Source organism: Phyllobates terribilis, unplaced genomic scaffold (assembly GCF_046119375.1).
Source record: "Phyllobates terribilis strain yellow unplaced genomic scaffold, ASM4611937v1 Scaffold_11__3_contigs__length_659146591, whole genome shotgun sequence".
Lineage (NCBI taxonomy): Eukaryota > Metazoa > Chordata > Amphibia > Anura > Dendrobatidae > Phyllobates > Phyllobates terribilis.
Window position 1 is genome coordinate 414190037 of NW_027362771.1, and position 12490 is coordinate 414202526.

Genomic DNA, 12490 nt, shown 5'->3' on the forward strand with positions numbered 1-12490 from the left:
TTGTCAAACCCTTATCCACATATGTTTGAACTGCAAGATGCTTCAGATTTGTCTAAATGTATGCAAATTGTAAAGTAACATTTATACTCACCTTCAAGTATGATAAGTACAGTGTCCCTTACAAGTCGTACTGTGGTGAAAAGGACAAGTACCGAAAATACGTAGGTACAGATTGGGTCTGCAATTTTGTATTCTGGCTGTAGAGAGAAGTAAAAAAAAAAAATAAAACAAAAACACATTGTATGTTATTCAGAATTTAAGCGGTCATGGACGTTTCAATAAATCAATAGTACAAATATAATAAAGTTTTTGATTTTCCACTCCTACATTCTGAACTCATCATAAATAAGCTCAAATCCATATTTGTCAAAGTAAAAACAGACTGCCAGCACAGTGAGGGGTCAGGTTACACCTCCTATTATAGTCTGCAAAGAGGGGAGTAGGAGAACACAAATGGAATGGAAGCACACAGAAATCCAGCAGCAGCTTTGCGGCAAATATTTAGCATCTCCCAGGAATATATTCACAGCTACACAGCTTAGTACTGCTGTATCAGGTCCTCTGTGCTGCTGCTGCTTCTGTTTGCTACAAAGTGTGGGTGCGTGGTAAAGCAAAAATCCCACTGGTTTTGTGTATTATAAATGGCAGAAATCAGAGCAGCTTGTCTCCTCCCACCAGCTCAGAGAAGATTGAAAATCAGACAGCTTGCAGGGGGAAAATGTTGGATATAAGTCTTATCATGACCAGGAATAGTGTTATTCCTCATGTATACACACAAGACAGGTTATTCTGAAAAAAAATCTAAAAATGACAGATACACTTTCAAAGGATGACTGTATATCACCCGTCTATGTTATCATTCTAACAGCAATATGTAACACAACTGTGAGAACCACATTTAGTAATGAAGCCCAAAATAAAGGCTCAGATAAAGTTTTTGTGTAGGGCGCGGTGACCTTCCCTCTCATTGTTATATAACAAGTAATCCTGAAACTGATATGCACTCCTGATGCTCGGTACACACTTACGTCCATAGTCTTGGATCTTACATCGTCCTGCTAACATAACAGAGCCAAGAAAAAGACAAATCCATAGATTCTTATTTTTCCTACATATTTAATTTGCAGATGGAACTCTTACCTTAAAACGAATGATGTATGCAGCTATGAGTACACCAACACTTTGAGCAAGGTCCCCTAGTGCATGTACAAACGCGGCTCGTACTGCTAGGCTACCGTGACTGTGGCCGTGACCATGGCTATGACCTGTGGAGGGTGGATTTGTAGGACCACCATGCGAATGTGAATGAGCATGGCCTGCCTGATTCAATAAAAATCCCATTCTGAAAAAACAAAACAAAAGAATGTTAGGAGATGAAAGGAAAACTTATCCCAGAACCAAGGCTCACAACAGATAAACAGGACTGTGCCAATACAATGAATATTCAATAAACAATATGGATAAGATGACTGTCATAGCCGTACGAGAACTCTTGAGGGATGAGTTTTAGTTTTGAATGTCAGTTTTCACTTTACCATATAAGATGCTGAAAAACCTTGTGTGGTAAAATCAAAAACATTCCACTATTGTCTTTTGGGTGTTCACAGTCCAGTAAAAAGCACATGAAAACTTGATTCTCCAGTTTAGATAAATACATTTAAAAAAAAAAAAAAACAACTATTAAAAGCAGTAAGCTTTAAAATAAAAATAAAGATTTAGCACTGTAAAAAAAATAAGTTGGTGTCTCCATTCTTTAAGACCCATATCTTTTTCTGTCAATGGACTCGTGTGATGGCTTGTTTTTTTGCATAGTAAGCTGTAGTTGTGACTTTTACTGTTTAGGGTATAATATAGATATATATCTACATACACAAGTTTTTGATCACTTTTCTTTCTTTTTTTGGGGGGGAAGACCCAAGGAAAATGATGAAAAAAAAACCCTCCAATTTTGGCTTTTTTCCCCCCCTCCAGCTTTTACATTGTAGCTAACAATTTGTAAAGACTTTCATAGAAGTGACAATACCAAAAATATATAATGTGAATTGGAAACAGATTTTTTTTTTTTTTTTAAAACTTTTTTCAAATTCACAAAATCCCCTCTAAGCATCATTAGGATTTGGCTCCTCAGTGCTGTGAGTGTGTGTAGTATATATCACTTCATACAGAGTACAGGAGATTGTTTCATTATTACTGGTCAAGTATTTCACTTACATGAGGTTCACCGCAACCCCGACAGCTGCAGTTATCAGCATTATATCCCCATTAATAGTGTAGTCCATGTGAATTGTTCTCTGAACGGCTTCATACAGCAAAAATCCAGTGAGAACGTATATTAGTAATACACTGATGATGGCCGATAAAACCTCTGCAAGGACAGTAAGACGATTAGGGAAATGCCAACACACCAGACAGCACATACATTGGCAATTTGTGGCAAAACCCCTTTAAAGAGGACTGGTCACCAGGCAAAAGTGGACAGGTTTTGCTGTTATTTTATTCTTGCTTTTCCCGAGTGATCGTTTTTGTTTTTTTTAAGCATCACTCCAGCATTTGTTCGGTTTTCACCGCTGAGTGGTGCTTTAAACCTAAGCCCCTTGCCCCTGGTCATATACTCACCCTCCGGTATCTTCATAGTTTTTTGGTACCCCTCCGGTCCCCCCGCGCCATCTAATGACAGTAGCTTCTGACTGGCCGGAAGTCAGAAGCTACGTCACACGCTCTCAATACAAGTCTATGAGAGCCAGAACGAGTCTCTCATAGACTTGTATTGTAAAGTGTCCTCCGTGCAGCTCTATGAAACAGTGGAGCTGCCAGCAGGTCACTTTTCACCAGAGACTAATGGGAGCGACGCTGGAAATGGATGAAGACGGCAGCAGGCGAGTATCAGACAGGGGTCTTACATTTAAAGCACCACTCCAGCGATACAGTAAGAATAAACGCTGGAGTGGTGCTTTAAACATCAGCCATACAGTTCTAGAGCTATGGCTGCTAATTGATGCTATTTGTTATGGTCTTTACCAAGGGGGCGGTATCTTTAGGCTGCTCTGCGTAATTACCATGTGAGGCATGGCCACTTAGTAAAGGCCATGAAAATTATCACTAAACAAAAAAGCCCATATCTCTGGAACCGCATGGCGGATTTATAATAAGAGAACCACTCAGGGGAGTAAAAAGCAAAAACTGGCCACTTGACCTGGTGACCGTGCTCATTTACATCAATGGAGTGTCTGCATTTCAGGGCAGAACGCTCCTCCAGAACAAAAGACTGTCTTTAGAATTGTCAAAAAGTGAGAATTGTGATTCCGTGGTGCAGATTTTGTAGCATATTACATTGTGGAGATGTAACTTTAGATTTCACTACTTTTATTTCAAAGGGTGAAAATCAGCAACATAGTGTCATATTGCAGACATCAAATCCGTTGCACAGATCAATTTGTATATTTTCTCTGCAGGACCAAAATACAGATTCATCAGCACCATTTCTGCAAGGTCACAGACTAACTGATTACACATCAGTCATGAAAGGGTTAGATTATTGAAAAATGTTTAAAGGGACACTGACAATATTTTCATTTGATAACCAGGCGCTGTAAATTTGCAGCCAAAAGTCCATCTTTTGACACTTGTGGCCTCTGAACCAGGTCTCCTCTACTTATACATTTATAAAAAAAAAAAAATAAAACGCATGGACACTGTATGCATATACATAAACTAGCTATTGAACCCGTTCTATGCCCAGGTGGCGAGCATTTTTATTGGTATATGGTCTCCCATGCTGGTATGTGCTGCCCCCCTCCTGTGTTCCCCTCCTAGTATTTGTGCAATCAGGTAAGTATGTATGGAGCCGGAGATCACAGTATGTGTTCAGTGTCTACGCATACCGCGATCTCTGGCGCCATACACTCTTCTTATCTGTAACGGCTCCATGCGTTGTTCTGTCTGGAGCCAGAGGCGTGTCGCGCTTGCGCAGTCTATAAAGACTTCAGACAGAGGTATGCATCTACCATTATACTATATATAGACAAAAGTTTGGACACACCTGTGCACACTGTAAATACAGGCTGAAGGCAGCAAAACCACACATATGGAGATAAGTAAAATAACACATGAACAAACCGGGATAAGTGCTAAACCTTAGATTCCGCAAAGTACCCCCCTTTTACTCTGATGAAGCTTTTGCATTCTCTCAATCGGCTTCATAAAATAGAATTAGTCCTTACCACGACAGCATTGGAGGATGTTGTCCACGCACTATTGGGGGACAGGAACATGGAGAGCTTAAAAGCCCCTCCCCACAGTCAATCCCTAGTGTTTACCAAGATCACCTGGAAAAATGGTTACCTGACAGTTATATTGAATCCATAGGGAGGGAAATTCGTGCTGTCGTGGAAGGCTTCTAGAAACCGAATTACCTGTAAGGACTAATTCTATTTTCTCAATACGCCTTCCACGACAGCATTGGAGGAATACCAACGATATTTTATTAGGCAGGGACAATAGCTTGTAGGACTTTCCTACCAAAGGCTAAATCCCTAGTGGATGATAAGTCTAATCTATAATGTTTAGAAAATGTATGAAGGGAAGACCATGTAGCTGCCCTGCTGCAAATCTGCTCAGTAGCAGCGCCCGCTCTTTCATCCCATGAAGTGGATGTGGATCTGGTAGAATGAGCCTTTAAGGAAATCGGTGGATTCATTTGTTGATCGCTATAAGCTTCCCCAATTGCCTTTTGATCCAGTTTGCTATAGTGGATTTAGCGGCCTTCCTTCCTCTGTTCTGCCCTGAGTACTGTATAAATAGGTTCCCATCCAATCTCCAAGACTCAGTTTGTTGAAGATAATAAAGGACAGCTCTGCGGCCATCTAGGAGGTGGAACTCTGCTTCCTTTGAATTGGAAGGTTTCTGGCAGAAGGAGGGAAGGATAATTTCCTAGGAAGGATGGAAATCCGTAACCACCTTTGGGAGAAAGTAAGGGGCCAGGCGAAGCGAAATTCTATCTTCGGTCACATTCATGTAAGGTTCTCTGATGGAAAGGGCCTGTACTTCTCCTACTCTCCGTGCTGAAGTGATGGCTACTAAGAAGGCAGTCTTATGAGAGTCTGTATTGTGCTAGAGGATAGAGGCTCAAAGGGAGAGAGGGTTAAACCCTTGAGTACCACATTTAGATCCCAGGATGGGACCTGAGACTGAATTCTTGGGTGAAGTCTGAGTGCCGAAGTCATGAATCTCTCTATCCATCTGTGAGAGGCCAGATCTTGGTCGAATACAAGTCGAGGAAATATTGACTTTGAGAGAGGCAGAGGAGGTTTCCCATGATTTTTTAAGGACGCTTTCCATTTTGCGGTCCAATGGATCCTTTAATTGGGACGAGTCCTCAAAAGGGAAGTGAAGTTTTCCTCACTACCCTAGCCACCTGGATGTCCACCTTAGGGACTTCCCACTCAAATCCTTCACTCTCTAGCAGAAATCTATGTTTTAATTCCGAAGGGGTGGTGAGACGATTTTCCGGGGATTCCATTCCTGTCGGATGAGATCTCTAATTACTTCATGGACTGGAAAACCAGTCTGCTTTTTTGATTTAAGGCCCCTAAACATTTCGTCTTGAACAGAACAGGGAACCTCCATTTCCTCCAGCCCCATAGTGCCTCAAACTGCGTCCAGTAGTTCCTCCAAGTTGTCCGAGGAAAAATAATATCTACCGGTTTCTACTTTTTTGGCAGGCCCTACGGATGCCAATTCCTCAAAATCATCAGAGGCTGAGTCACTAGCGTCCATAGAGACCACATCTGAATCTAATTCTTGAATTTTTCTCTTCTTAGGGGGAGAGGGCCTGGAGGAGGAATATACAGGCAGGGCAGCAAAGGAAGCTTGGACCTCCGGTCTAACAACCTGGACCTCCTGTTTAACGAGTGATCTGAGCTCCTCGATCAGTGAGGGGTTTTCTTCTCTAATTTTATCCGTACAGGGCTGACACAACTTTTTCTTATAGGATGAGGACAGTTTTTTTTTGTACAGATGCCACATCTACGGGGCTGGTCTTTATCCTTTTTAGAAGCAGGGGCCTTGTCTTCCTAAGAAAGGTGAAGAGAAGGGAACCCATGTAACTAGAAGGAGGGGAGATCTAGTGTCATCTAAAAAAAGGAGGCTGAGATAACCCCATAGTGACCACCCAGGTACTACTGACTGTAGCAGAGGGCATGCTGGGCTCTGCAGATGCAGGTATACTGGACCTGTCACCTTCCATGGTGGGAATAGCCTTACCTTTTGGTGTCTTCAGTCGGGTTTTAAATAAAAAACTGTGCCTCCCAGCAAGGGACCTCAGTCCCCTCCCCTTTCCGGTCACTTAAGGGCCAATCCAGGGTTGGTATGGGCCTTGACGGTCCTGGATCAAACATTCAGCGTCCCATGTGGAACGCCCCGACCGGAGCGATGGGACCCGCAGTGACGTCACCCGGCACGCGCCCAAACCGCCTGTCGGCTCCCAAGCGCCCCACCACACATATCAGTGTGGAACGCTCAGGACGGAAGCGGCAGGGCCTGCGGCGACGTCACTTCCGGTGCGCGTGCGGGGATGCCCCCTGCACGCGTCGACGTCCACGCTCCCCAGGCCGCCAGGAAAGCGGAGATGCCGGAGAGCAGGAGCGGCATGAACGATCCCCCGGCTTGCTTTACCATCTGTGGGGCGCAGGAAGCCAGGATGGTCCCAAAAGGGAGCAGCATGGAGGGAGCACCCCGACCGACCACTGCCCAGCAAATACAGGTAAAAATACAGCGCTGCCCTGCCGGCCCAACAGCACTGCAGGATCTCTCCATGCCCCAAGGGGGACAGGAAAACACTGCGGATTGACGGTGGGGAGAGGCTTTTAAACTCTCTATGTTCCTGTCCCCCAATAGGGCGTGGACAACATCCTCCAATGCTGTTGTGGAAGGCGTATTGAGAAAGTAACACTTAGAATGGCTTCCAATGAACAGGTATGCCTCGTGAAGAGCATTTGTGGAATCACCGGCCTTCAGAAGGTGTGACAATCAGGTGTATTTTGCAGGCATAGTGTTGGTCCACAGATCTATACAGAACTGAACCCTATTCCTCAACTGTTCCAAGCTAAAATATGGCAAGAACCACACAACTAAATTGAAGAGAAACGACAGTCCATCATTACTTTAAGACAAAGGTCAGGCAATCCAGAAAATTCCCAGAACCTTGAAAGTATTCTCAAGTGCAGTCATGAAAACCATCAAATTGCCATGATGAACCTGGCTTTCATGAGGACCACCCCAGGAAAATAGAATTAATCTTACCGGTAATTCGGTTTCTAAGACCCTCCACGACAGCACCACCTGGAGGTTGCCTCCCCATGCTAATTAGGGACAGGAAACACAAGAGGTTAAATAGCCCCTCGCCTATACTATGCCCAGTGTTTTCAGAGGACCACACAAGGTGAATGCTTCAATAATATTTTATTAACACTAAGGAGTTTCTCTCATAAATCAAGAAAGGGCGGGAATTACCCGTGCTGTCGTGGAGGGTCTTAGAAACCGAATTACCGGAAAGACTAATTCTATTTTCTCCAATACCCTCCACGACAGCACACCTGGAGCAATACCAAAGAATGAATTTTAGGGAGGGACAACCGCCTGAAGGACTTTCCTTCCAAATGCTAGGTCTCTATTTGACATTACATCCCATCTATAATGTTTAGCAAAGGTATAGAAGGATGACCATGTAGCCGCCCTGCAAATCTGCTCGACGGATGCGCTAGGCTTTTCAGCCCAGGAGACAGACATAGCTCTGGTGGAATGAGATTTCAAAAATTCTGGAGGAACTGCTACACAGAAGCCTCTACTAAGAACTGCAACCAAGAAGAGCCTTGTTTAAGACGAGCAATACAAAGACTGGAGATTAGATCAGTGGAAATCTATACTGTGGTCTGACAAATTCTAAAATTTAGACTTTGGTACCAACCGCAATGTCTTTGTGAAATGCAGAAAGTGTGACCAGATGGTTCCTACAGCTTTGCTGCCTAAAGTGAAGCATGGAGGAGGTGTGATGGTGCTGTGCTGCTGACACTGTTGACGATTTATTCCAGACTTAGGCTGTGTGCCCACAATGCGTTTTTTAAGCGTTTCCGCAGCGGCAAAAATGCTGCAGAAACGCTTAAAAAACACATGGTAGAAGGCCTGCCATGTTCCCCAATGATAATCCGCATGTGCTGTGCACATGCTGCGGAAATTTCCGCTGCGGATTATCATTGCGGAAAAAAAACACAGCACTACCAATTATTTTGCGGAAGTGCTGCGTTTTCGCCGCCATTGACTTGCATTTGAACGCGCAAATTCCGCAAGACTGCATCTGTACTTGCGTAATTGGCGCGTTCTAATGTGCGGATGGTACCTGGGTGTGGAGGAGAGGAGAGTCTCATCCACACCCAGGTACCATTAAAAAAATCTGTAAAAAAAAAAAAAAAAGAATAAAATAAAAAATAAATATATACTTACCTTCTGGCGGCCCGCGCTGCACTCCTCCTTGCTTCCCGGCACTTCGCGGTGGATTGAAGGACCTGCGCTGACGTCAGAGTCATGTGAAGGGTCACGCGACGCTGACGTCGGCAGGTCCTTCAATCCACCGCTGCCGGCAAGGGACAACGGAGTGAGCAGGACACCGGGGGCCATCGAAGGGTAAGTATACATTTATTTTTTTATTTTTAACCATTCTTTGGGGTCACACTATATAAATCCATGCTGTTTGCATGGATTTATATAGTGTGACGAAGTTGACAAGCACTTTCCAAGTGATGCTAATCGCTTGGAAAGCGCTTGTCAACCCGCATGCGGAAATGCATGTGAATAATGCTTCATTTCCGCATGTCCCTGGCAGGAAAACACATGTACAATCCGCATGCGTTTTTTTCTGCCAGGGAGATGCAGAAACGCTCAGGAAAAAATCCTGAGCATTTCTGCATCGTGGGCACATAGCCTTATCCAGCATGGCTAGCCCAGCATTTTATAACAGGCCATCCAATCTGGTTTGCACTTAGTGGCACCATCATTTGTGATGCATGCAACAGGACAATTACTCCAAACCAAAGAGGGATGGAGTGCAGTGTCAGATGATATGGCCTCAATCACCCGACCTCAACCCAATTGTGATGTTTCGGGATCAGCCGCACCATAAAGTGAAAGCAAAAGCAGCCAATAAGTGTTCAGTACCTCAGGGAACTACTTCAAGGCTGTGAGAAAGCCATTCCAGGTGACTACCCGATGAAGCTGCTTGAGAGAATGCCAAAGGGATGAAAAGCGGTCAGAGTAAAGAGGGGTATTTTGAGGAATCTAAGGTTAACATGTATGTTGGTTTGTTTCACACACGCTTCTTTACTCATTTCCATGTGAGTATTTTCGTGATTTTGTTGCCTTCAGTCTGAATCTATAATGTGCACAGGCGTGTCCAAACCTTTGACCAATACAGTTTAGAATTACAGAGTGATTAGAATATATTTATTATTAATTATTATATAATTTGAAGATAGATCTCATTAGCAAAAAGTAAGACAGGAAAAAAAAAAAAAAAAGATTTTTCATATAAGATATATAATAAAATGTAACACATGGAGAATTCATTCAGTTGGTTATTTGGTTTAAACAGTGAACAGTACAACAATATACTGTCTATATAAAAAAAATATATAAACAAAAAAGTCAAACAAAACAGTAATTTATAGGTACCCCAAAACAGGGATAATAAATACTCCAATTTGTGCTGCATAAAACAAAACCTCAAGCAGCCAAATCTGTGAAAAAAAATAAAGGCTGCAGAAAAATGGAGAGGCAAAAAATAAAATGCAACTCATTAAAGGGAATCTATCACCAGGTGTTTGCCACCTAATCTGAGATCAGCATCATGTAGAGACAGAGAACCTGATTCCAGCAATGTGTCTCCTACTGCGCTGTTTGCTGTATTTATTTATAAAATCACTCAGCAGAAGATTGTCATTGGAGGACTAGTAAACCTGCTGTCAGGTAGTCAAGAATATTTATAAGTTCAGTATAACTCCCGCCCCCAGCACTGATTGGCAGTTTTTTGTGTACACTGTACATGGGCAGAAAGCGGCCAATCAGTGGTGTGGGCGGGGTTATACAGCGCTCAGCATTCTCAGCACTGCTAGATCTGCAGCAGATAAACTGTGATTTTATCAAAATGACAGCAAGCAGACCAATAAAAAATCACTGGAATCGGGGTATCTGCCACTACATTATGCAGCTCTCAGATGACAGATCCACGTTAAGGCCCTTTCAGGCCTGGTCATTAAGGAGTTAAATGAAACATTATCAGTCAAAGGTCAGTGATTTACAACACCCAGTGAGGATATGACCAACACCAGTTTCATGTTATTTAGCTAGTCTAAGCTAAACTTACCCAAGCGATGGAATCCAAAGGTAAAACGCTTGTTTGGAGACTTTGCAGACAACCACAGTGCAAGCAAGGTCAGAATAATACTGCTGAGATCAGTAAGCATATGAAGCGCATCAGTCATGATCGCCAGGCTGTTGGCAATATACCCACCTGTTATAAAAGGATTAAAAAGTTAAGTACGCAGAAAGGAATTCTTTCATAAGATGCCACCAGGAAGAACACTTATGTAACTCGTGCAGCCACAGATGAAATCGCGGAAACACATAATAAACAGCAAACTGATCACAGGGGCCCAGCAGCTGGAACCCCCAGAGAGCGGGGAAGACGATGGCGCTCAGACCTCTTAATATCTCCCACCTGGTCAGTAGAGGTGCAACAGCACTGGGCAGCATAGTGACCGAAATACCCATGCCTTGCCCAGCAAGTACCAGGCATGGGTTCCATTAATGAGAACAGGGCCATTGTATGATGCTCACTAGATGTGAGCGTATATTACAGACCAGGTGATCTGCCGGAAAGAGTCTACGATGTTCCAATTCTACAAAACCTGTTTGATGAGAACATCGGTGATATTTTCAGAGGGAGAAGCCTTCCTGTTACACAAGATGTATCCTAGGTTTATGTAAGACGGCAAGTAAAGAAACCTCATGCACTTATTCCAATGTTACACTGGGATGAGAAAACAAAAGCTAAGATTTGTAAATTGAGCAAGGACTTCTAACTAAGGTGAGGTCCAGACATCATCTTAAGCTTGGCCGACAACCATCTCTGCTGACCCCCCACCACCCCGGCCCGCCACATACCAGAATCACCTGACTGACTTATCCCTGTGCCGAACAAAAGGATCAATTTGAATGAATTCCTATGATGCAATCCTTATTCCTACCAACATAATCTGCAGGGGGCAGTTGGGCGGCCCCCATACACATTAGATGGTCGATTGATCCTGCCAAAATTGGCAGATTTGGCCACTTATCTAATTATTAGGACAGCCTTTAGTCAGTCTGGTGAGGCCCAGTGTGAGAAGACCTGGTCTAGTTGATCACTGGTTAAAGGGGGTTTCTAGACTATTAGAATTATACTTCATACGGCACAGAGCAAAAAGATTCACCAATTCAGAGCACCACGAACCAATACAATCGCGGACGGCCCCATCTACCCTCACTGGTCAGTGACTGGCTGAGCAGGTGCTTCCATTGTGGCAGAGACAGGACCAAGAAGAGCCCGACCTACCAGGAATCCCTGACACTATAATTTCTCTTACTGGTAAGGGATATTCCTCTTTAACCTAATCAACTGGAAAACCCCTTTAAATATTCCAACATGGAAAAATCCTCAAATATATTAGGGATATGAAGTAGAGCACTGCTGATTGCGGCTTGTATCTGTTGCAGGTAATCGCACCGTTCTCCATGGACATCACATGCCAGTCCTACATCTCTGGGGTCAATCAGATCCTACAAATACATATGAAGGGTATGCGACGGGCCCCTAATATAATGGGGATCACCGCATTCTCCATGTGAAATAGTATGATGGACCGCGCCGCCTATAGGGGAGCACCGCATTGCACCTCGAGCGTGATGGACCGCACCGACTATAGGGGGGCACCGCATTGCCCTTCGAGCGTGATGGACCGCACCGACTATAGGGGGGCACCGCATTTCCCCTCGAGCGTGATGGACCGCGCCAACTATAGGGGCGCACCGCATTTCCCCTCGAGCGTGATGGACCGCGCCGACTATAGGGGCGCACCGCATTTCCCCTCGAGCGTGATGGACCGCGCCGACTATAGGGGCGCACCGCATTTCCCCTCGAGCGTGATGGACCGCGCCGACTATAGGGGCGCACCGCATTTCCCCTCGAGCGTGATGGACCGCGCCGACTATAGGGGCGCACCGCATTTCCCCTCGAGCGTGATGGACCGCGCCGACTATAGGGGCGCACCGCATTTCCCCTCGAGCGTGATGGACCGCGCCGACTATAGGGGCGCACCGCATTTCCCCTCGAGCGTGATGGACCGCGCCGACTATAGGGGCGCACCGCATTTCCCCTCGAGCGTGATGGACCGCGCCGACTATA

At 44.5% G+C, this 12490-nt stretch overlaps 1 protein-coding gene across 1 annotated transcript in view; it reads right to left on the reverse strand.

Annotated features, from left to right (window-relative positions):
• SLC30A4 (solute carrier family 30 member 4) overlaps positions 1-12490 on the reverse strand; it is a 34017-nt gene that overhangs the window by 18745 nt on the left and 2782 nt on the right. Inside the window, exons 2-5 of the mRNA XM_073653092.1 lie at positions 10412-10558; positions 2212-2365; positions 1141-1342; positions 92-197 (exon numbers count right to left, since the gene is read on the reverse strand). Coding sequence (XP_073509193.1) covers positions 92-197; positions 1141-1342; positions 2212-2365; positions 10412-10558 — 609 coding nt within the window. The remainder of the gene's footprint in view (positions 1-91; positions 198-1140; positions 1343-2211; positions 2366-10411; positions 10559-12490) is intronic.